Here is a 25,849-nt window from a genome sequence, read left to right as displayed (position 1 = left end):
TAACATGCTAAAATAAATTATCTGTTGAGTATTTTGAGCTAAAATACTTATTTTGGGAACACCTTATTTGACATCTTAAGAAGTCTTGTGAAATGTACCCTTTTAAAGTATTGTTATCTGGGTCATAAGCTTGGAGAATGTAGCATACACTGAAAGTTTATAAAAATATAGCCCAAAAGTTGTCATATGAATAAACAGCGCTCATAAATAGCGCTCTGTTGAGATTGTAGTTTCATATGGCGCGAGTAAAGCCTGGACTGGAAATTGTATTCTTTACATCACAACATAACATAAACGTGTTTCAAAACAATAACATTTTTCATTTAAAAATGTATGGCCCTGTTTTTTTTGGCTATATAACAGCAACACATCTTAGCAAAGTTATGCAGTTAGTCAATAAACACCACAAGAGCTCAAATGTCATGAATACTTTTTATATTCGAGTAAAATCTACTTGAGTACACTTTGAAACAAGAGTACAACAAAATAGAATATACTTCAAATGTTGAATATACAAACTAGATTATTCTGAACACAAACATCTCGGTTCTCCCTCTCTAAAGGAGTAATAAAAAGCGAATGGCAAAAGAAAATGCGCAAGAAACGTCTGTATTTGCAGTGAGGGTGCATGCTGCCTTGACCTTTTACTGTACTTCAGTGACAACAAATTGCCACAGGGTCAAGTCTTCTAGACTTGGGACACCAATGAATCAAATGGTACGGACTGTTTTTGTCCAAAAGCTTCAAAAATGGACTACAAAAAGGTTGTTTGCCAATAATACTGTGCTCGGTACGACGTGTGGGAAAAACAAGAGATTAACACAACATAAGCTTAATAAGTTTGACTTAAAAAAAACAAGACCGAAAAAAATACGATTCTAAGGCTGCATTGTTTATAAATTCAGTAAACTGTATAATTCATATATACAAAGTTCATTTAATTTCTTCCCTTAGTACAAGTGGAGGAAGAATCGACTCAAAGTTCCTGTGAAACGGCAGCACGCCGGCAGAACCGCGCGCGTTCACAGTGATCTTCAAATGAAACTGCTGGTTTCGCGTTATAATTTTAAACGTAAAAGAAAAATTCTTTATACAAGTTATAAAAAGTCAAATTTACACTCCCTCGAAAGTTCACATTTACTTTTCGACTTTACTATTTACTCTAGTGTTCTGTTTAAGGGTTAGTGTCGAAAATATCGTCGGAGAACTGTAGTGATCTTTACATTGGTCCCTATACCAATTCATAATTGAAACAACAGATATTCAATAATTCTTTGACGTTTACGTCGATTTTATCCACATGATGTGCGAATTGCGGCGCTGATGCAGTCTTTGCCACAATGCCTGCTTGTTGAGTTTTTACCTGGTGATATTTTATACAATGAAACTAAAACTGTACAATAATCTCCAGTTAGTTTGGTACGGGGTACAAAAACACCCAGCGTGTGATTGAATAGTAACCGGTGTAAGTACGTGTCTGACGATGCTTCGCTCCTCAGCTCTCTGCTTTCACTGCTTCGAACTGTGGTTTTACATCTTCCACCACTTCTACTCGTGTGGGATTGTCCTGCTCAGGTCCCGTTTGGACCACAATCACCCGTTCCATCGAAGTGCTGTCCGGTTTGGAGTCGGTGCTCCTTGGTCTCGGAGAAACCTTGCTCTGTTGAATCTGGATCTGAACTGGAACTGACACTTGATTCTGAACAGAAACTGAAGCGGGTATCGTGACCTGTGCCGGGCTTTGATGGGATGCCGTCTGGACGGAGATTGGGAGTTGAGCTTGCGTCTGGATTGAAATGGGGACCTGTGTCTTTGTCTGACCTGGACTGTGGTGGGCAGGCATTGCCAGTCTGACCACCTGCGTGCCTGGCGCCATAGACACGGGTGTGAGGGCTCGGACGGCGAGGGGAGCGCCCATCAAATTGATGCCTGTGGGGCTGCCAGGTTTGCCCTGAAGCTGGCACTGCGTTAGCTGGGAAGCGGGAATGGTGATTATCTTAGCGAGTTGAACTGTGATCTTGTCACCGTTCTCTGCTGTGGCGGGCACCATTGTTGGCATGGTCTGGAACAAGACTTTGGGTGCGTTTGTGCCGGTGTTGGTGGGTGCCGTGGTGAGGATCGACGGATTTGCGGACTGCACGGCCACCGTGGAGATCTTCTGTCCTAAAGAATTCGTCATGACAACTGGCACTTGCATAGCAACCCGCACAGTCCTGGACATAAGACATAACATTTAAAACTCTAAACCAACTTTTGTACACAAATTCCTAAATCAACTTTGATTACCTGGGTGCACTGGCATTGGAGATGATGGTATGGGACGTTGAGTCCGGTGTGGCGGAGACCGTTACAATACGCTGAATGGGAGATGCCGCGAGCGCAGATTTGGCTTTTGGGGAGCCTGGATGGACCAGAGTCCTACCACCACCTCTCAAGATGGCCGGAGATTTGGAGAGGTCAGTAGTCAACATGTGAGTGTCAGATGAAGGAAGAACACGCTCGTAGGTCTTCTCACCACTTATGTCATCACCAGGGTCACACTTTTCGTCATCGATGACTACAATGTCTTTAGGCATTTCCTTAAACTGGTACACCAACCTCTGACCTTCTACTTTAGCCAAGATTCCTCTCTGATAGTAATACCTGCATGAAAAAACACAAAATAAATAAACAGATCATAAAATTTACATAGAATATGTGCTTAAAGGCGGGGTGCATGATCTCTGAAAGCCAATGTTAATATTTGAAATAACCTACCTAAACAAACACAATACCACAATAGAATCTGGACTTTCTTTTGATAGACCCGCCCCACACATACGCAACCCAGGCAACAATGTTGGTTAGTACTAGACACACCCCTTACTGCTGATTGGCTACAAGTGTGTTTTGGTAGTCGGCCCGACTCTCTTTTCCAAAGTGTTTTTCAAAAATCACGCACCCTGCCTTTAAATGTAGCTCAACTGGAACAGTTTTAAATTCACAATGCAAAGATTATGGGTTTGATCCCAGGAACACTTCCTGGTAAAATAATGTATAGTTCGAATGCACTGTAAGACACTTTAAATAAAAGAATAACTTTAAATGTGAATTAACCCTAAAACTCCATCATCAAAAAAATGTGTGGATCACAAAGTTTTCAGTAAATTAAGACCATTTGTATCAATTTACCCTGAATTAATTGGGTAGATGACTCTTTTTTTAATTTAGGCATGCCCAATTCTGCAAAAAATTATCACACAGCACAGCATAAGTATTAAACATGTAAAAAAAACTCAAGCATTTACACAAACATCTCACCTAAGCGCTCTGCCCATGGTTTCATAATTCATATCCGGCTTGTTCTTGTGTTTGCCCCACAGCTTTGACACAGCTTTAGAGTCCACTAATTTAAAGATGCCTTTTTCCCGCTGGGTCCACTTGATGTATCTGGGACAGGTGTTCTTATCCTGCAGCAGGTCCAATAGAAACTCCCACAGATACGTGCTTCCTATAGGTAACAGAAAAGGTATTGTGTGAGTTGAGCAATTCAATTAATAGCCATTGAGTAGAAATAAACAGACATTAAAAAGAGTATTAGTATAGCTATTTTTCATATAGCGTAAATTTTATGATATTGAGATTTATACATCATCTAAAAGCTGTATAAATAAGCCTTCTATTGATGTATGATGTTAGGATAGGACAATATTTAGCCGAGATACAACTATATGAAAATCTGGAGTCTGATGAAAATAAAAAATATATAAACCTTTTTAAAGGTTTTTTAAAGTGCTTAGCAAGACATTACTAATGATAAATAATTTTTTAAAAATTGATTTTTAGCATAAAAAACAATCATTTTAACGCATACAATGTATGGTTGGTTGGCTACACTTCAGGGTCACATTAAAAATATGTAAAGTCGAGAATCAAACAAACGGTACATATTTTAGCCCAAATGTTATATATAAATAATTAAAAATAAATCACATTTTACATAAAAGCATACATACATCAGTTTGTTTGTACAAAACCTCAGCACTGTAAAATAAAAAGTTTAAATTACGAATAATAAGCTTTTAATCTGTTTTTTGGTTGACGTATGACTCAGATGTTTCTTTGTGAGATTAAGCGTACTAAACAAACACTTGAAAGTTACCAACCTTTTCCTTCTCTAGACTTCTTCTTGATGCCCAGATCCGGAGATCCGTTTGAAATGTGATGGGGTTTGGGTTTCCGCCCGGCTGAAAGGATAACAAATACAAACGACAATTAAGAAGCTGCTGCGATTTCTCACTCCTGTGTCAAAAATGACAGCAATGTTCTTGCAAGCTCACATTTTCTTCTCTTAGCGGGTTCTGTCTCCATCACTTCGGGTTCCTGAAAAACCGTGACCATCTCCATAGGCTCGGAGTCCTCCGTGCTGACCTCTACCACGGTCTCTGTCAGCACGTCGGGTCGCATGGCGGCGTGCAGGAACTCGGAAGTGTTGACACATGGAGGCACGAAGACCTCTACACACCAGAAAAGCAGACAAACACATAAATAACCTCAAAAGGGACATCTTGTATGGTGATGATTTGTGATAGAGAAAAAGGTTTTACCTGGGCTCCGGTCTCCACGTAAGCTGGAGGGAGAATCCATATGCAAAAGAGCTTCTGCAGCCTCAATGGTTTTGTCTGAGCAATGCACAATTGAGCCATGAACTGATGCTTCCACTGCCATAGAGGAAAACACACAAACTGGTTAATATTCCTATCAACTGTGTTTGCATTGTGTGTGTGCGCATGCATGCATGCATGCTTGCTTACTATGAAACAAAATTGTATAGTTAGGGTTTTGCAATGTTTTGTGACAGTCACTTTTTAAAGTAATACTTTTTGTAATAAATTTTGGCAGATTTCAATACAACAAAGTACTGTGCAAAAGACTTGTTGTTTTAGAAGTTTTAATGTCCATCCATTTTTATTTATCTATTTATCAGAAAATACAGGAAAAATTTTTTTTTTAAATGTCTTTAGGCATCATCATCGGTGTATAGTGTGACCTCTCTTGGCACTAAACATATCGTGAGCGTTTTCGAGCAAAATTAAGTAAAAAGACTAATTTCTTTGAAATAAGAAATTAGGGTTTAATTTTATTTAGGTTTAAGAGATCCTGCAGTTTTTTGCTACTGCTCAAGTGGAAAGGGAGTTTACCCTTAAAACTCAACAAATCAGTTTACATTTTTATACAATTTTTAATACTATATACATATTTCCTGCATTTTCTGGATGTATTTTTTAAAGAGACTGAGAAACAATTATATATGATCACTATAACATTGCAAAAACAACAAATCTAATTGTGGCATGGTGGCCGAAGACTTTTGCGCAGTACTGTATGTTTATCTGTATATAACGTTGAATACAGAATAGATGTGCATGTGTTTTAAAACTTAATTTTTATTTAATACTCGAGTCTAAGTTGATATATAAAGCTGCTTTTGTATTCATGTTATCATGTTTTTACACTAAAATGCCAATAGAGGGTGCCATTGTGTGCAAAACTTGTGCAGTTTGGGCTTCCCAAAATCATGATCCAATCACAGTGGTTTACATTTCAGAAAGTGATGAACATAATTTGGCATGGGTGGCACAAAAGTACAGGCAAAATATGTCTTTCAAACAACAGGAAACAGGGAGATCAAAATAAGCAATTTGGTTTATACAAAATAGGAAAATAAAATATGTATTCTTAAATGTTGATGGCAGACAGATTTGGTGATATATAATTTGTTATTCTTCTCAATTCGTTTAAATGAGATGTACTGGCTGAACGATCACATGTATTTAGATTTGAATAAGAAACTTCATCCATCAAATAAAAGAGGCAAAATCAAAGTGCACTTTAAAATAAAACTAAGTGTTTTCAGATTACCTTCCTTATAAATGAACAAATCTCTCAATGCATACAACATAAACTGATCTGATATGTGAACCCTGTCTGTGAAATTCAGGTTATAGTCTCATAATCTTATAATTATTCAACCTTATTCAATTAATATTAAAAATACCAAGGTTATATTTCACAGAATGTTCTTTACATTATATAGGAGGATTATGTAGACCGTAACAGCAAATCACAAAAAATTACGTTAGCTGGGTTTTCCCATGCAGGGTCACATATAATCCCCAAAAAAGTGTTCAGGGGGAGACATTTAGTGCAAGGGAATAAGAAGTGTAAAAAACATAACATAATATCCACTTCACAATATCCGATTGTAATACACAAAAAATATCTGTTCTTTCTTTGCTTTTTGTAAGTCGCTTTGGATAAAACCGTCAGCTAATGCTCAAATGTGATGCAAAGTTGCTCAGCAGTTTACATTCACATTTTATAATCTTCACATCCTACAATGTCCTTATGCACAGTGAGACAGTTTGGATGAAAGCATCTGCTAAATGACAAGTAACTTCCTGGTGGGTCTGAGATAGCGACAGGTGCGTAACTAAAAGCTGATCTGAGAAAGGCAAAATCAGGCGTGTACAGGGCAGAACCTGCAGCCCCGTCAGTTTGACGTTGACACAGACAGGCACCTGTGCAAGTCTATCCAAGCCCCCTCTCCACTCCCGTTACAAGCCGACCCTGTCCATGTTTGGGAATGTGTATCTGTTGCCACACAGAGGGCTATCTTTAGGCAGTGCCAGTCATAAACACATACGCATGGTGCCATTAAGAATAGGTGACCCAGCAGCATCCACTGGGATATTGTATTCAGACAAATCTGCCCTTGGAGACAGGATACAAATGAAACTGAATCCATAATTAGGAATAATACGAATTATCTGGCTGATTCTCTTCTATTTTAAGGCAATAAGAGGTGCAGTCACCATATTATAAAAAGTAGTCAGGAAATGTTACTCAAATCTAAAACAATCTCTTTTTAGCCTACAAATTACTGGACATACGGTCCTGCTAGATGATAAAATATATTTATGAAAATCAAATTAAAAGGCATGTTAATTTAGAGTGTGTATATGTATGTATTTATAACACAATATTAAATGAGTATAAAATATTACACTAAGCATTAATCAACTGAACCAATTACGTTATTACTCCTTATGTATAATAAAAAGCCAATAAATACACATTATTGTGGTACTATTTAACTGCCAGTAAAATAGCGGTCCAGAGGAAAGTAGTGCTGTCCCTCATCACTTCCGTGTTTACAGTCGTCAGAGCTTTCCCTCCAGTTCTTACTGAGCTTCCTGCAACTCAACACCAGCCCTGCATCTGATTGGACGCCTCTGTAAAGAACGCCCCAAGAAAACGACAAGACGATTGGTTCGCTTTGAGATTTCGAACAGCGCGCGAATTCTATTGGACGACGAGTGCTGTCACTCATAGTTTAGACAGGCCAGCGGAATAACAATGCTTCCGCCATCGAATTTCACATTTACTTCAAAACTCAAAATATCAACTCGACACTTTTACAACAACACCTGTTGAATTTAATGTACAATAAAGACGTTTATAAAGAATGAATTTGGTATTAGATGTGATTCGTAGTGAGTGGTGAAAGCACGCTAAAACGTGTGTGCGGAAAACAGCGACCACGTTTAGATAACGGGACATCTGCGACAATAAACCAACGTGCATTTTATAATACAAACAATGTTTTCTATATACAGCTCAAAATAGTACATAAATCTAATTTTAAATGTACAAGCGTGTTAGTTTAAGTGTATTTCCACCACATTTAATTTGAGCACGAGACGTTTGTATTTACAGACATTATATATATATAAATCTTCCGTGTTCTATTTCATCAAGGGGATCAATTTACTAAAAGGTAATAAAAAGTTTACATTTAAGTAAGCCGTATTTATGCCACAAAAATAAAACTCTGTGTCCTTTCGACTCCAGACAGCGTGGCAAAGACGTAGGAAAGACAACATCTCTCCCACTTCCTGGTTTCAGAGCAGCGCACCACCTCCAGAGAAACCCGTTATTTGAACACGCTCCACATTTAAAACGCATTAAACGCCGTGCAAACTCTACACTGTGCACAGTGAGCAAATACGACTCAACATGCACGTACACTACTACTTTGTAACACTCCAAATAAGCATTTAAGAAAATTAGGCAACGCCATGCAGGTTGCCAACCAAGGTGATCACTTCCTGAAATGCCCTCCATTACTTTACAGCACAACTTCACGGATCTCAGCGCCGCTGAGCTTTATCGCTTCACCGCTAACAAGCACTCACCCCCGAGTTTTAAAAAGCGCTTTTGTGTGTTTACCTGCTCGGATAAGCAGATCGAGCTGGTTAGCGGGTCCCTCATGCAACGACGTCGCCATGTTTCGTCCAGAGGTGCAGATTCACATTGACTCGCATTGAAAGCGTATAGAGGCGCACGATTTGCAAATCACTCCGCCTCCACAGGAAATCTCCACAAATTCAGCAGTACGCCGCGGGCGCGCACGGATCCTTCCGCGCTGAACACACAGGAAATCCTCCGCGCACGGTTTTACGTTCAATTTGCGTCAGTAGCGGGGAGAATTATACACTTAACCGAAGGATTTGTGCCAAAAAACGTCTTTTAGTGACACTTTAATATTATAATTATCGCATATTATAAGTCTAGGGCGATTAGAAAACTGCGCACGTGTGTGTCACATAAACATAAAAACAAACATTAGGCACTTACCGAATCAAATCAGCTTACGTAATTGTTATCGACAGTCAGTCGCAAATATGACTAGAATTAAAACTTAGAATTTGTCCTTATAATTTGTGTGATTTTTTCCCCTTTATTGTGCCATTTGTATAAAATCTGTCCCTGAATACTTTCCATGTCAATTTTAAGCATCTTATTTATGAACAAATAATATGTGAAATATTCTGGAAGATTCAATTGGTAAAGTAATTTTAATCTTTTTATTAATAATTTCTGTACTGCATTTCATTAAAACGTCCACTAGAGGGCAGTGGAGATTCATCACAAAGCACTAAATCTTTGCTTGAGCAAAAAACTAATAATGTAGTCATTGTCAGAACCAGGATCATCTAAAAACCCTATTAAGTCAATAATAAGCTACATGATACTAAGTCATCCTTGTGCCAGATGGGTATTTTATATAAGAATAATGCATACATGATTCCCATCTAAAACCTCAGGCCACAAGGACGCTCTTTTAAATACAACATATAGCATCATACTGCACAAATATAACAGCCACTGAAATATCTGAGACATAAGCAAGAAAGAAGTTACTTTCTCAAAGTATTCTATATTATAGAGTACCTAAAAAGTGGCTTCACAAAGTTTTACTGCCAAAACCAAATGCTGGAAATCACGGGATTAAAAAACATTTTGATTTGAAGTCAAAGGGATGGTGAGTATTATTAGAAACCATATAAATAATAAAGTTTTCTTTTCGTGTTCTCATACAGGGTCGAACATCATAATTAAATGATTATTAAAAACTACTTAGTATTTGTTTTACATTGTGTGACTCTTACCTGTCTCCAGCACTTCTGTCTCCACCTCCTGCTCTTCGGCTACACCCTGCATAAGGTAGGTCTCATCATCATAAACCAGCACCTGAGCAGAGAATCCCTGCTCCATCCGCCCGCTGGGTACCGGCTCCACGATCACTGCAGGATACTCAACTTCCCCCTCCACTTCTCCTTCCATTTCCCCCTCAATCTCACACACTCCTTCCTCCTGTAAGAGAAACAGAGACACTGTGTTCATGAAAACAATCAAATCTGAAAACTCAAACCTTATATGAAGAGCTCAGATGCAACACCCTCTACTGTGCCACCGGCGAGAGCGTCAAAGTGGCCAGATGTCATTCATTTTCAATAAGAGCCAGCAGCGTGTCTTGGATAGGGATGCACCAAAATGAAAATTCTTGGCCAAAAACCGAAACACCGAAAGAAATTATGCCACTTATAATTATTTATGGCTATGACTGTGTACTAACTTTACTAGGGGTGTGACGGATCACAAAACTCACAGTTCGGATAACATTACAGTTTTTGAGGAGCGGAACAGATTATTTTTCGGATCAGCATAAAAGGGGTGGGAAAAATCTAATAACAAATAAATAAATTATAGAAAATAACTTTTTTTTAAAGTTGCACATTAAAGGCGGAGTCCACGATGTTTGAAAAACGCTTTGGAAAAGGAGACGGGCCGACTACCAAAACACACTTATAGCCGATCAAATCAAATCAAATGCCGGGTTGCGTATGTGTGGGGCGGGTCTATCAACAGAAGGTCCAGATTGTATTGGGGTAGGGGCGTGTTTGTTTAAGTGATTTCAAATATCAACATTGGCTTTCAAACATCATGGACCCCGCCTTTAAGTAAGGTCTAAAATTAGCATTAGGTACAGAAATCAAATTAAATGAATCATAACACTGTCTTTATTGTATAAATTAAATATAATTATTATTTTTTAAGAGCTACAGAAGTGATTTTCCTCTTTGTTTTGGGTTGTTTGAACATTAATGACACAGACTTAAGTAGGTTAATTAAGGTTACTGTCTCTTTAAGACCAAATAAGCACAGACTGGTTTCTGACTGTAATCTATACATACACTTAAGACATAAACAAATATTTTTATTAGAAAAAGAATACTGTGGAGATCATTTTGTTTGTATGTGCCCTGTCAATAACAAAAAGACTTTATGTTAGCTTGCTTTTTGAAATGCATCTCTCCGTATATATGCACTACTGAGTGCACTTAAACGCACACACACACACACACACACACACACACACACACACAGACAGAGGGCGAATTCCAAACGCCGGAGCATAAACAATCGCTCCACATAATTGTTTTTTTTATTGCTCTATTCGCCAAATGTATGTGATCACAACTCGCTTAAGCAGCCACGTCACAGGATAATAAGTGAACAGTGTCCCAATGTCAAGTGAGCTAGAGTCCTTACCAGTGCCCAAACCTGCATACACCCTGCATACACAATATACTGACTCACAACCTCTGGAGCTAGGGAACAAATTGAGACACAGGGATACTGAAATACGTCCACACTGCAGACATGTACGTTGCTTCAGACAAGCATGTGCAGGTCGCGGTTTCTGTTTGCGTCATCACAACATTTCGGCCATATTGTTTTGGTGATAAAAGTCTTTCGGCTGGGCGAATATTCAGTGCATTCCTAGTCTTGGACGATGTAAGTGTCGAGGAAAGTCAGCTCAACTTTATGGTAATGTACCATGACGCGGTTCGGCGGGAACCAATCAGAAGGCAGAAACATTTGGCGGCAACCAATCGAAAGGCATCGGCTTTAGAGGATTCCAGAAAACGCATTCAAGCGTTAACAACTCTTTTTCTATAGCGTCGTTGGCAGGGCAGCCAGAGCCTTTTTTGACGCTCTCGCCGGCGACGGTGTGAACGTACAGTAACTGCGTCTGACATGTTTTCTTGTAAATAAGCATTTTTTTATCAGGCACTCATGTTTATGCTCTGTAATTTACTATAATGGCAAATAAATGTTAATAGTTGGTAATTAAAATGCTTTAATTTTACAAATGTCAATTGATATTTAACAAATTTGGTTCTTCACTGCAAAATCATCATGCAAGAATTTTCACTCCAAAAAAGTCACTCTTCGCTGTCCTTTTCTAAATAAAGGTAAAAGACAAAAAAAATCTGTCAATATCCTAATAAATTTAGTATTTAACACTTCAACCAGGTAAAAAAAACGTTAATTCTTAATAGCCTGAGGCCGGGTTTAAGGGGATTTGAAGTATTTGATAAACATATAATACATGCCGGGACGGAGCATTCAGTCATTTTCATTACCTAATTTTTGACCGAGGTGGTGTTTAGCGGCTTTTGCATCTGAGCTCTTATAAGCTAAGCAAGCTTGTCATTAACGGAGGACTGCAAAGCATTCTTCCCAATTCTTGTAAACAAACAATCATAGATTTTATATACCGGCAGGTAAATTGGAAATAACACTGAGAACAAACTAAAATAAATAAGAAGTTTACTCAAGCATACTTTAAATATCCAATGGTACCAAAACGTCACATTTGCAAAGTATCAGATCCAGTGACTAGATCTTCTTCTGAGCTAATTGTAACAACATGATGTCAAGTTTACATAACTTTGTTTATCATTTAACTGATGAAAACCTGGGCATCATGACTCACACATAATGTGACCGTTTTGTAGGCGAGCCATCTGGGACTGAGACATTCAACAACAGCATGTAAAGCCTAAAACTGGACCTTTGTAGCTGTAAACTTACCGGTAAATGGTCATCCACTGCAGTGACGTACTCCACCACAGCTCCTCCACTGTCTACGAGCACCACAGATGTCATGACTCATACCCCACGCTCTGCTGACCCCCTGTGGCAACCTCCAGAACTGCAGACAAAGAGCACAAAAAATTAGTTTTGTATAAATGTAATACTCAATTAGCAATTTAAAAATGTAAATAATACAATCACTGTGCAATTGGCAAGTTACAACTCATACAGCATATTCCTGAAATCCATAGATGTTACAAGCAAAGCCAAAGCTTTTTGACCTCCTCTCTGTCTGCTTGTCTGGGTCAAACAGGAAACCCTTGCTAAGGAACAGAACACCAAAACAGGAAGCCTGTCTACAGAACACTGACACCATGGTAACAACCAACATGCTTTGCTTTGTGAAGTGAACACTCAAAGCAGCAGGGCACTCCCAAATTTTGAGTCCTCCTCCTCATTACAATTTCATTAAAGAAACAAAGGACAGGAGACAACTGGGGTCTGATAGCTGAATTATTGAGTGACTTCACTGTAATTGCTGTACAATTGTAATATTATAATGATTGGATGATAAAAATGGGTTTAAAAAACTGCATTGTTTAGAATACCTGTAAAGTCATCAATACTACTACTGCTGCATCCGTATTTGCCTACTTGTACTATGTACTTAGTATTTACAGTTTTTAGGGCTGTGACGATGCATCTCATTTCCTATTAAAAATATCTGGGGATATTCTGTTAAAGAAAATATAGCGCTGAAAGTGAACTTTGAGCTTTATCATTTTGCAGGTATTACTTATGCTTTAACATAGGGATGCACCGATATGGAAATTTTGGCCGATACGATAACTCTTTATATTTGGGGGCCGATAACCAATATATATGGGCCGATAAATATTCATATTATTTTCACAATGAAAAACTCCCAGACTGCGGACATCTTGTCTTTGCGCTAGACTAGCATACTCTTCTTAAGCCCGCAACACGTGTCATCTTCGTGCTATGTCACAGAAAGCACCAATCAAAACTCCACATGGCCAGCAGCAATGAGCAAGTGAAGTGGTTCAACAAACCAAAATAATCCATCATTTATCGGCTTTCATTTATCGGCCTAATTTTGCTATCAGACCGATAACCGATAATATTACAAATAAGCAGTTATCGGCCGATAACGATATGTCGGCCAATATATTGTGCATCCCTACTTTAACAGCAACATTACACACTAAAGGGTGATTTATAGTCGTGCGTAGGTTCTACGGCGTAGGCTATCCGTAGCCTGTGCGTAGCTCAGCGTAGCCTGACGCGCAAAATTTTTAACAGCGCGTCAATTCTACGTGGACCGCAAGAGCTGTGATTGGTCCACCAGAACCCCTCCCGTCAGGTAAAAAAACTGCGTCATAGGTATTTCCGTTTGCGATGGTGAAAACAAAGATTGGCCAAGTTACTGCCTACCAGCGGCCTGCGCGCGTGTTTGCACGTCGACGCGGACGACGACGCAAAAGTATAAATGAAAACCGACGCGGAACCTACGCCGTAGGACCTACGCACGACTATAACGAGCCCTTAACTCAGTGCTTCTCAATTACTTTCTGTCACGCCCCCCCTAAGAAGAAGTAAACATTTCGTGCCCCCCGAACTCTCCGCCACAACTGTAAATAGTATAATTTGTCTATAAAATTACACATCTGCAAAACATTGTATCCTTATTAACATTGAGAAAACACAAAAAGAAATATCGATCAACTTACAACAAAGAATAACATTGTTTTTTAGTCTGTAACAGAAAAGACTTAAAATGCATCAATTTGCCTGAAATAAAAAAATCAATCCTTATAAAGTATAATATTTTTTGACCATTTGATACTGAGAAATTAAATTAAATATAATCAATACATAATAATAAAAAAATCAAGTGGCTTATCAGCGTGATTGGGGTGTAATGTCTTTAAGTGACGGTGCAAAAAAAATCACTTCCCCGGGGGCTCGTGCGCCCCCCCTGGTGTCGCTTCAAGCCCCCCCTGGGGGTCCCGCCCCACTATTTGAGAAGCACTGCATTAACTAAAGTTTAAAAAATGGGATCAGGAAGAACGTGACCTTTAAGAAAGTTAATCCAAAATATTTTAAGTTGAAATAGGCCTAAACTTTTAAGGGCACACACAATTACAGTACCATCATTGGTTAATTAAAGTAATTGCACCACCCATAGTGACAGTCTAGCAGTTACTGTTACAAACTAGCAGGTCAGACTGTTACATTGTTAAAATGCTTTGTTAGGTCCTGCCCTGTTACTATAGCAAGCAGTCACAAAATCTGCACAGGGACGATGGGGGTGTGACGACTAAATCTGATACACACACTTCCTCACGTATGCATCTGGATTGTTTTATCAGCGAATCACAAAATGACAAGTATTTTTCAACTCCCCATGATCACACCTTCCCCCAAAACCAATGATTAGCACCACATGTCTTAAGTACTGACAATTACATGACATTCACAAACCATGTGGCAAATCTAAAACAGACCAAATAATTTGCAAACTATATGAGGTTTTAGCATACAAGACCACAGTCTGATCGTCATTTCTGATGATGGGTATAGTATTACTTCAAGTATCAATTCCACAAAAGTTGCGCTATTAGATGTTACCATGAAAGCTTGAGGAATTCATCCATTTCCCACCTTTAGTTTCTGGTGCAGCTGTAAAAATCCCACAATGTTCCCCCTCCAAGATGCATTCCAATTCCCAGGAAACAGTCCAAGACATTCCCGTAAACAAAGGTATCCGGTCCACTTCAACCATGGTTCCCTGTTCTTCCAAAATCTCTGCATTCCAACAACCTGACACCACAGAATCCAGACGTTTTGCCCAGGACACCATCAAAGAAATACTGAGTAATGTACAGCGAATAACAGCCTGTATTTTTTTTTAGAGCTGATGTACAGCCTAACGCTTTCGTTTTCTGTTTCTTGTATCTTCCACACCTGTTTCTCTACATTCTTTGAAGATTCAGTTTCTTTGCAATCTATCTTCTCGTGTCTACAGGCTTAGGCAGAGTTTGTAAGTTCGACTCAGCATTCTGTGAGACACGATCACATGGTCTGTGCTTTCCGAACAGGCATCACATGACCAATGCACAAAGCTGCTTTTGTGTCCTCAACAGACTCTCCAGTGATGCAATGTCCCACCTTTAAACACACGCACGCACACACACACACACACACTTGCAACGGACGCCAAAATCCAGCCTCCACCCAACCGCCCTTCAGATGCAACAAATTATTACTCAACGGGAGACTGCTTGCATCAGCCATCCGTCAAAACGCAAGTCACTGCACTGACCAAAACCACTTCTGCTTTTACAAGATTCATTTCTTACTTTAAATGGCCAAAACACTTAAAACATTATTAACAGATTATTATTTCCAATTTGTATGATTTGTGTAACATTTATGGTGTTTTCGGAGAATCTTCTTTGAGGTTTTCCTCCCGTGGTCGGAAACAGCAACATCATGTTTTGGGTTTCACGAAAGAAAATCATACTGGTTTGAAATGACATAAGGGCGAGTAAATGAGTTTTATTTTTGGGGTGAATTGTTCATTAGGGACCCATTAATTCCAAGGCAAACCAGGACACTTTATTTGCTTTATTCGACTGAATTGTGTTTGGTGCATCCCTTGAAGATATGGCAGTTTTACAAAATACTGTAAGGTCGAAATGAAATGTTAACAACAGCAAGACATATACGGTCATTCACTTTTTATGTAAAGAACACCAAATTATACACAAGTTCAGATGGCACACAAGATGGGTCAATATTTGAGTCAAACACAGGGCAACTGTTAACTGACCTGGAACAAAAGGGGTTCACAAACCAGAAACAACTTCCCTGCATTCAAGGCCTGCTATCTGAAGACAAAACATGAAGGAAGATTCAGGTACAGAGGATGGTAACATCACATTGCCTTCCACATATATATATATATATATATATATATATATATATGTACATATACATATATACATATATACATATATACATATACATATATATACGTACATACATACATAATATATATATATACATACATACATATATATATATATATATACATACATATATATATATATATATATATACACATACATACATATATATATATATATATATATATATATATACATACATATATATATATACATAAATATATATATACATATATATACACATATATATACACATATATATACATATACATACATATACATACACATATACATACACATATACATACACATATACATACATATACATACATATACATACATATACATACATATACATATATATACATATACATACATATATATATATATGTGGAAGGCAATGTGATGTTACCATCCTCTGTACCTGAATCTTCCTTCATATATATATGTGGAAGGCAATTTGATGTTACCATCCTCTGTACCTGAATCTTCCTTCATATATATATGTGGAAGGCAATGTGATGTTACCATCCTCTGTACCTGAATCTTCCTTCATATATATATAGACGGTTTCATCGGACGCACGTGATCCTAACCTTACTTCCGGTTTCGTTTTTTAAGGTCTGACTAGTTGCTAAACTGATCTCTTGAACAAATGCCTCGTCGAAAAATAACAAATGTTTTGGTTTCCTAGGTAATCTATGTGTTGTTTTTTTGCTTGTTATATAAATAAACTACGTTTAAAGGACTTTGTTGTTATTTATTCTTAGCGGATTTTACCGGAAGTTACGTGCAGCCGCTTGTTTATGTTGTTACTGCTGAAACGGTCTATATGTGGAAGGCAATGTGATGTTACCATCCTCTGTACCTGAATCTTCCTTCATATATATATGTGGAAGGCAATGTGATGTTACCATCCTCTGTACCTGAATCTTCCTTCATGTTTTGTCTTCAGATAGCAGGCCTTGAATGCAGGGAAGTTGTTTCTGGTTTGTGAACCCCTCAAATGAAAGAGACCCACTGCTTTCAAACAAAAATGTTTCATCCTACCTTTGTTAGTTCTATTTTTATCACCTCTCAAATATTGGTAAGTTTTTTCAAAATCACAAAAGTTTGAGCAAAAAGCTGAGATAATAGAATTTTTGTGAAGGACTTTTCATAGAGATCAGATTCAGAGCAATCCTCAAAACTTACACGGACATACAGCTGTTTGCCCTAGGGCGATACTTCCGGGTTTTATAAGTTGCCCTGCTTTCAGATGGAGTGGCATTTACTACACAAAGCCGTAGTTCACTGACAAACATTTTGTGTAGTAAATGTCACTCCATCTGAATAGCAAGTGATGGCGATTTACTACTAATCAAGGAACCGGCATTTAGGACTGGGACGGTTGTAATAACCACCGTGGACGTGAAGTGCAACCCGCGGTGGGGAAGTGAGCCCTGTCGTGGTGTGCACGTCACAAACTATGAAAAATATAAACTACAATCTCGCCCAGTGAGATGTCTTCAGGTTCGTGTTAATGCAAACGGCCAGCCGAAAGGAAGGCAACTGGGGGCGGAACAATGAGGCAAGATATTGGCCGTTTCTCAATCCGAAGGCTGCAGCCTCCTGAGGTCGCATTTGTAAGCTGCATACATCAAGACTGTCTTATTTCTTAACATAGCCACCTTCGTATTGAGAAACGGCCGTTCTCTCTTGGTCACTCAAAGTTGCGAATAGTATCAATCTGCGCCAGAGTCCTGCAACGGGTCGGGTACCCGTGGGCGGGTAGTAGTGCAAATGAAAATATGTGCAAAATTTTTATGTCTAAGGATGTGCACACCAAACTTTTATACACGTCTTTTTTTTCAGACAATCGCTTTTTAGCTGTGATACTTAAGCTGTGAGCCGGTTGGTTGTTGTGATACTTGTCCCGCCCCTTCTCCACCGTGTTTGGACAGCCGTGTAAGAACTGACATTGACGAGCTGAGCATTTCACCCAAACTTGAATCTCTTTCAACTATCGACGCTCAGTGCCGAGCACGGAAAAATTGCTGACCGCCAGCTTATTTGAAAAACGGCTGCGGGGGTAAAAGCTTTGGTGTGCACGCCCTAATTACCATTACACGCTCAACATATGACATTTGACCCATCACGTCACCACCACTACAACAGTGCGCGTCCTTTGTTGATTCTTCTCGTAGCCTAGTTGGAGCGAGCATTGCAGGACTCTGGCATAAAGTTTTGCTGTTGATAGCCGGAAGCTGAACGTCTTCTCTTAGAAAGCATTTCAAGACGAGACTTAGGAGCACAGCAGGGGTTGTGTAGGTAGGTTGTTCTTTTTCTTGGTTTTTTTATTAATATGTCTATTTGTGTATAGTTATCAGGTTCCATTTGTGCCGATAGGCTACTCAACCCTTTCACCGCCATTGATGAGATATCTCGTCTATTAAGAGAAAACGCTTCCCCGCCAATGACGAGATTTTCCGTCTTTCCGCAATACCGCTATTATCCACCAGGTGGCGCCCTTCCGCAACTTCCGGAAGTATTGCCCTATGGCAAGCGCCTGCATGTCCGTGTCTGTTTTAAAGATCGCTCTGAATGGGATCTCTATGAAAAGTCTGTCACAAAAATGGAATTATCCCTGCTTTTTGCTCAAAATGTGGTGTTTTTGCAGAAACCTACCCATATTCAAAAGCTGATTACAAAAGAACCACTGAAGGTAGGATGAAACTTTTTTTTGTTTGAAAGTAGGGCTGCAACTAACGACTATTTTAATAGTCGACTAGTCACCGACTATTGAAACGATTAGTCGACTAATCGAATAATAATTTTTTTTTCTAAAAATTTAGCATGATATTGCTTTAATTCTGTGGAAAATGATAGTAAACAAGAAAGAAGGGGGTAGTTCAAAGAACATTTTTTACATTTAATGAAAACAAGTTTTACATTTTTAATAATTGCAGCTACTATGATTTTACCAAAACGAAGTTATGTATTTCAGCTATTTTAATATATATTTATTAGGGCTGTCAATAAATTATTTTTATCTGTTCTAAATTTACCTAAATGTAACACTTTTCAAGTTTTTAATGCTCTAATCAGCATGGATTTGGTCAATATATATGCTATATGAAAATGTATGTCTACAACAGCCTGTTTACATTTTCAACAGAACCATCAGCCATAGTTTTATACATGATTTTCCCTTTAGAAGACCATGTTCTTTCTTTATTTCTGTTTGCTGCTGCATCATTTGTGACCTGTGCAAATTTTCAAAAATTAGTCATTTATATTTTAACATTCTCTATTAAAAAACTTCAAAACCATTGGAACAATTGTTGGAATCTGACAAAGCATGACATAACTACACCTGTTTACGCAGAGCAAAAACAATATCAATATATGTTACATATATGTTTTTCTTTTATTGTTTAATTTTGACATTGAGACAGACCGCTTTAAGATCCTGTAGGCTAATGCAAGGGTTTAACATAATGACACAACAGATACTTTTCCTTAACAGTTAACCGAACATTCACTTCGGTGCAAGATGTCTATATATATCTGGGTCGCGCACTCGCATGTTTGTGTGCATGCGCTTCAGACGTCTGCGTCAGACATCGCTTTTGAGCCTTGTCACTCTTAATAAATCTTTTAACATCAATCAGGTCCCGAACTTTATCTCTCTTAAAAATTATTTTAACATCAAGCAAGTCCTGCAGTCTATTTTCTATCATTTCTGAATGCTTTAAAAACGAAACTAAAAAGTGAAAGAAGACGCATCTTTGCTTTATATGGATTTGGGACGGTACACCTCTCAGGAAACGTGCAGATAAAGATAATTTTAGATGTTTACTGACCATTTAGAGCATTGGATTCGCTAGACGAGAGCTTAATGTTCTTATTTTTATGAAAAGCTCCGAACATCTAGACAGCGCCGGTTACTTGCTGCTTCTCAATTCATCCAGCTGTGGGTCAAACAGAAATTGCGTGTTGCGTTAATCGCGCGTTAATAAAATTAGTGCCGTTAAAATGAATTTGCGTTAACGCGTTTATTTTGACAGCCCTAATATTTATATATATAAATATATATATGCTGTATTTTTAAAGTTTTGAAGGTTTAAATCAAAACAAACCAACTGCAGTTGAATTGATATTAATTTGAATGCACAACCAAAAAACGAGATTTCTGAAAAATAAAAAAAACAGAGTTATATATATATATATATATATATATATATATATATATATATATATCAGTGAGGGCATTCGCCTGTTGTGGGGTGCACGTCTGCTTCTTTTGCAGAAAGGCGTCCGTGGCTCTCTTCTTCAGACTGCATGCATTTAATTTAAAATTTTGTCAGGCACAGTCGGGCATAACGTTAAATCCTTTATTTATTTATTTTAAAGCGAAAATACGCATATAAAATGTACAATGTACATCCAAAACAAAACGTATTGGCTTCCATGTTATTTAAATCTTACCGAGGCGAGTCAAACTCTTTCATTCAACTGTCCGGCGTGCTTTCTCTTTAAATGTTAGTGCATGACCGAGGTGCTGCCGTGAAACGCAAAGACTGCTATGCAAACCATGCAGGTAATCTTTTTATTCGCCGTATCCAGGCTAAAATGCTCCCAAACCTCAGATGTTTTGGTACGCGCAGCTGCTACGTTGGACGCTGCCATTTCTGTGTGTTATCGATGAGCAGAGAAGCTAATGTGCATGTGCGACTCTCGGCAGAGATTGTAATGAAGAGAGATGCCTCATTCGGTCGAAAAAAAAAACATGTCTGGCGACAACGTCGACAACGATATTCATTGTCGACTATTTCTATTATCGATTTTTGTCGACAACGTCGACGAATCGTTGCAGCCCTAGAGGGTCTGTTCTTTCATTTGGTATATTGTATGTTTATATAAAGAAGAACATTTTCTGGAAGACATTAAACGCTGGCACTGGCTGGCAACTTTTTTTAAAAATGCTGGCGGTGAAAGAGTTAAATGGCACAAAACAGAGCACACTTTAGCCTGTTTCATTAGCCTATTCATGACGCTGTTGTGATGTTGAGAGAAGTACGAGATAAAAAAAGAAAGCACTTTAATTGGAATGATTTTAGCGTGTGTGATTTATGCGGGTACGGGTCGGGTAACGGGCCAAATATTAACGGGTCCGGGCGGGTGCGGATTGAATTGTGATATTATCACGGGTGACGGGACGGATCTGGTGCTGAACTTTGCGGGTACGGACGGGAACGGGTCTCCAAAAATGGACCCGTGCAGGACTCTGATCTGCGCTACCAGTACACCATCAGAACGCGTTTATAGTCAGGCTGGAAACATAACCCCTAAAAGGTTTCTCACTTGTTGTTTGACAAAAGAAAGTGTTCCAATAAACACGCAGATAGGCGCCGATCCAGTGGGTCCTCCGGAGCTCGGCTCGAGCAGTCACCGAAATGGCCAAGCACATACGCACAGTTGCTTCACATTTTGCATCTAAAACCACGCTGAAAATGTGACAGCGCCGCTTACCTCCCCTTCAAATCGCGTGGGTGCTTCAGAGCGTCTTTTGTTGCTAAGTAACCTAATCATTGCTTGTCACTGTGACAAGCACCCACCGGCGGAGAAAGAATTTGACTCCTAAGAACACGCACATTTGTTAAGAACTGTATATCTGATCCTCGTTTAAATTTATATATGAAGAGCTCTTTTCCAAAACGTGATAAACGCCATTTTTTTAAAAATGAGTTTGTCATGTCATTTGGCTGTGTACTGAACCTATTCACTGCTCCATGAACGTTTCATGCCAAATCACTACATTTCCTTGTTAAAATGTAGGTACAAGATGCCGTTCTTTTCCAAAACGCGATAGCCCCGGAGTCTATTTTTAGCCTAAACGCGATTTATCCTCTCGACCAATCAGAATTCGACGAGCGTTCGACGCAATTCAATGGCGGCGCTCTGTTTGTTTATGTTCATTCATTCATCAAAATGAGGATTAATGTCATGTTAATACATCATCCGGAGAAGGTACCTGTTTGCAAGGCGATCTTCATCAAAGTGTTTGGTATGTAAAACTTTCGTTTCAGAACTGGCTCGTTTAATACCGTTTTGTACGTTCGCGATAAAGTTTTTTTCCTGTGAAGAAGCCTGCTAACGTAACATGAAAACTACTGAATAGTTCGATAGGCTGCTGATAGACAGACTGGCGTTTGATACATTGACCATGATAAGCTGCTATTGTAGATTGTGTGTAGTGGAAAAGTACAAAATTTGTCTAGTGAACAATGCAGGGACATCTGTAAAGTTGTGCTTTTTGGATTGGACATTATGAACGCGTTTTTACATGGTATGTCATTGAGAGCAGATCGAGGGGAGCTCGCTGTGTGTGCGTGTGAGGTTACAAACTGTGTGTAGACGAGAGAGAGAGAGAGAGAGAGAGAGAGAGAGAGAGAGAGAGAGAGAGAGAGAGAGAGAGAGAGAGAGAGAGATATGTGAAATATCTTAAGCAAAAGAGGTTCCTAACGCCCTGCTAAGGAGAAAACTGAAATGGTGGAGGGAGTAATAGCAAGTTAGTTATGTGTAATTCTGTTTATTTCATACTGGCTCCAATGTATATCACAATCTGAATAATTTACTTATTTATAGTATGAAGAGTCCCTGAGTATATGTTGCATGTTCTCTTATTTTTGTCTTTTAAAGAAAAAACATCAATTTATGGAAAACATTTATGGATTTATAGCGTTTTGAAAAAAAATTAAATTAACTTTGAATTTATAATCAACAATATTGTTGTTTGATTTAATAATCATTATTCAACATGTTCAGAATAACAGAATAAATTGAATATTCACAAAATTTGTGGGTCTAGGTTAAAAATTTACTTTTTCTGAAAACTATTGAAATGGATTTATAGCGTTTTGGAAAAGAGCTCTTCATATGTATGCATTATGTATAAGACATATATGCATCAATGTGCACGTGCACATACGTGCATGCACGCACACACACACACAAAATCTATAACCACCGCAGTGAATTTCTGCGTTACAATCGCGGTGGTAAAAAACCGCCACCGTTACAGCCCTACCGGCTTTACTGAGGAGATGCGCATGATATCGCATGCAAATTATCGTGCATCCCTAGCTTATATATTAATTATCAGCTATGGGCTTAAATGAGTTGGAAAAAAGTAATTATTGCGGCATAGCTTAAGTAGTAAAGTATTAAAAGACCAAGTAAACCAAGAAACTTTATAATTACATGTATGTAACTGAAAGCCCAAGCAGGGGACTGAAGATTTCTTATTCATGAAATATCTATTAGAGCTCAGCTAAATAATTAATTTAGCAAAAGAGTCTGGCACAGATGTAAATCTACGTTGAGCAGGCGTTTAAGAATAATGTTTCAAAATCAGGAGCATTAAATCTATCATGTTTATTCATTTCTGAACATTTCAAAGAGCAGGGAAGTCCACATTATTCCAGTCTTAATTTTAACTTTCCAGAGCAAGTCAACTGTAGTTATTTTTCATGGGAAAGGTTCTCTATTCTTCCATGACAGCACGGGATAATTTGTCATCAGCCATCCAGTGAAACAACAACCAGTGATTACTATGCCAGTAAGTAAAAAACTGAGCTCATTTCTGCATAAACAGACTCGCCTTACTCATAAGGACAGCCACTATGTTTGCATACACCAACCTGCTTTTACACTCCACCCTATTTGACTTCATCCCTCCACTTTTCCCTTAGCCTAAAGCAACACTTACAACCATGCTGTGGAAATCTATTCAGATGCTTTTATGGCCTGGCACTTTCACACAACTTATCTTATAAAATCAGCAACTGCTGATTAGATAGACCAAAGTCCTGTGCAAGTCCATGCTGTTATCTTCACTTCACTCTCAGCAGTGTAAACATAAGGATCAGGGGCATGGAAAGTTCAATTTAATCCCTTACTAAAAAATTTAGAAATACTGACGTTTCACACGTCATGTAATCATTGATGCAGGTTTATTGTGACTGCTGCTGCAAACACAGATCTACATACAGTATAGTAAGAGTACACATACACCATAGCAGTGATTACAACAAAGTTGATCTTGTTGTACTCTGTCCAAATCAGGGAGCATTACAATATAAACACTGGAGGAAACACAGCAACAGTACAGTATGAGTATCTCAGTTTTTTTTTTAAAGCACAATTTAAAGTACTATTGTGTTCTGTAAATGTATTAAAACAACTCATGAGTTTACATGTTGTGTGTGTCTTTAAGTTCAGTATGTAAATAATTAACAATAAGTTAAACATATATTGAGATGACTGTCAAAAGCTGTCCCAGACAACCTGATTTCACCTTTCCATCATCTGTCTGTCTGTCAATCTATCTATGAATCTATACATCCATCTATGAATATATGCATCTATCGATCTGTCTGTCTGTCTGTCTGTCTGTCTATACATACATTTATAATTTAATAATACAAGCATCTAACAGGAAGGTGCGAAAAACTACGTTTTAAATTGCATTAAATTCATGCAACCCCAAAAGACAGCTAACAAGTCTGCTCAGTTATCAACTCACTGCTAGCATTTAGCTTAGTAAGCTAGCAAATAGGAGGCAGATGAGCTAAAACACGACAAATATTAACACTTTTAATTAGATAAACGATACAACACATTGACACATGTCACTATGCCAGAATTCTCATTTTAATATAAAGCAAAACTAAATAAAGCACCTTTACAGCGCCAGTTTCCTTTTAGCTTCATACCACAGAGCTAGGCTAGCATAACCGCACAGTTTCTGTTAAAAGTTCAATAAAAAAAATGAAAACGTAAAAATGGATTACTTACCTTGAAAAGTCGTTTGTCCAAATGAAATCCGCAGGAAAACCCTTCTCAGTTTGGACAGATATAAGATGAGGTGGATGTATGAGAGCCCGTCACACTGACTGCTAGCAGCTAAGCACCTGATCGACATACACACAAACAATCCCACACGCTCGCGCGCGCACACAGCACTGATAAACCAGAAGCTTGTGTTTGCAGTAGATTGGGGTCAGAGGAAGGATCTATGTGTATCTTCTGTTCATTTTATATTCATATAAATTGTCATTTGAGTAATTGATAGCACATTTATTTTATATTCTATCCAACACGATTATCTAAAGAAGAGAAATTATATAATAGTATATTTTATGTATTCATTTCAAAGAAAACTAAAAGAATTGTGTGATGGTTTTGCTTAAATCAGGAAAAAGCTGTTTGCCAAAGGGTTAATGAAAATCTTGATATTTTAATATTGCTTGGAGTCTTTGAACAAAGAACCGGTATTCGTCCAGAAACTATTTGCAATTATTACAGAAAAAATGAAGATCCGATGTTACATCATGATGTAAGCCTTGTTTAATTTTTTGCCAACCAATACTTTTACAATATTATATTCTCACTTTTTTATAAAGGCAACAAGTGGATGCACAATTATGTGATTTCTATATTTCTATATTTTTTCCTACTACACTGTACGCTACATAAGACACAGTGTTAATGGTGACATCTGGCGGTGTACATAATAAAATGCATGTGTGGAGATCCAGGAT

The 25,849-nt window shown here is 38.2% G+C and overlaps 1 protein-coding gene across 4 annotated transcripts; it reads right to left on the bottom strand.

Annotated features, from left to right (window-relative positions):
- Nucleotides 1–413: 413 nt before the first annotated feature.
- On the bottom strand, nucleotides 414–25,263 carry elf2b (E74-like factor 2b (ets domain transcription factor)). Of its 4 annotated transcripts, none has more exons than XM_055205810.2 (9): nucleotides 25,104–25,263; nucleotides 12,268–12,388; nucleotides 9,495–9,699; nucleotides 4,587–4,700; nucleotides 4,320–4,496; nucleotides 4,146–4,226; nucleotides 3,301–3,490; nucleotides 2,287–2,643; nucleotides 414–2,213 (listed from the first exon to the last, which is right to left on the bottom strand). In XM_055205810.2, the coding sequence occupies exons 2-9, from the start codon at nucleotides 12,340–12,342 to the stop codon at nucleotides 1,496–1,498; spliced, it is 1,917 nt and encodes a 638-aa protein (XP_055061785.2). In that variant the 5' UTR covers nucleotides 12,343–12,388; nucleotides 25,104–25,263; the 3' UTR covers nucleotides 414–1,495. The 4 variants fall into 4 exon arrangements, with proteins under 4 accessions (XP_055061785.2, XP_055061786.2, XP_055061787.2 ...); XM_055205811.2 differs by lacking the exon at nucleotides 25,104–25,263 and adding an exon at nucleotides 14,956–15,402; XM_055205812.2 differs by lacking the exon at nucleotides 25,104–25,263 and adding an exon at nucleotides 12,500–12,586.
- Between the last annotated feature and the right edge of the window lie 586 nt (nucleotides 25,264–25,849).

This window comes from Misgurnus anguillicaudatus, chromosome 3, assembly GCF_027580225.2.
Source record: "Misgurnus anguillicaudatus chromosome 3, ASM2758022v2, whole genome shotgun sequence".
NCBI classification, from domain to species: domain Eukaryota; kingdom Metazoa; phylum Chordata; class Actinopteri; order Cypriniformes; family Cobitidae; genus Misgurnus; species Misgurnus anguillicaudatus.
Note: the sequence above shows the minus strand (reverse complement) of the source record. Positions and strands in the feature narration are given on the sequence as shown.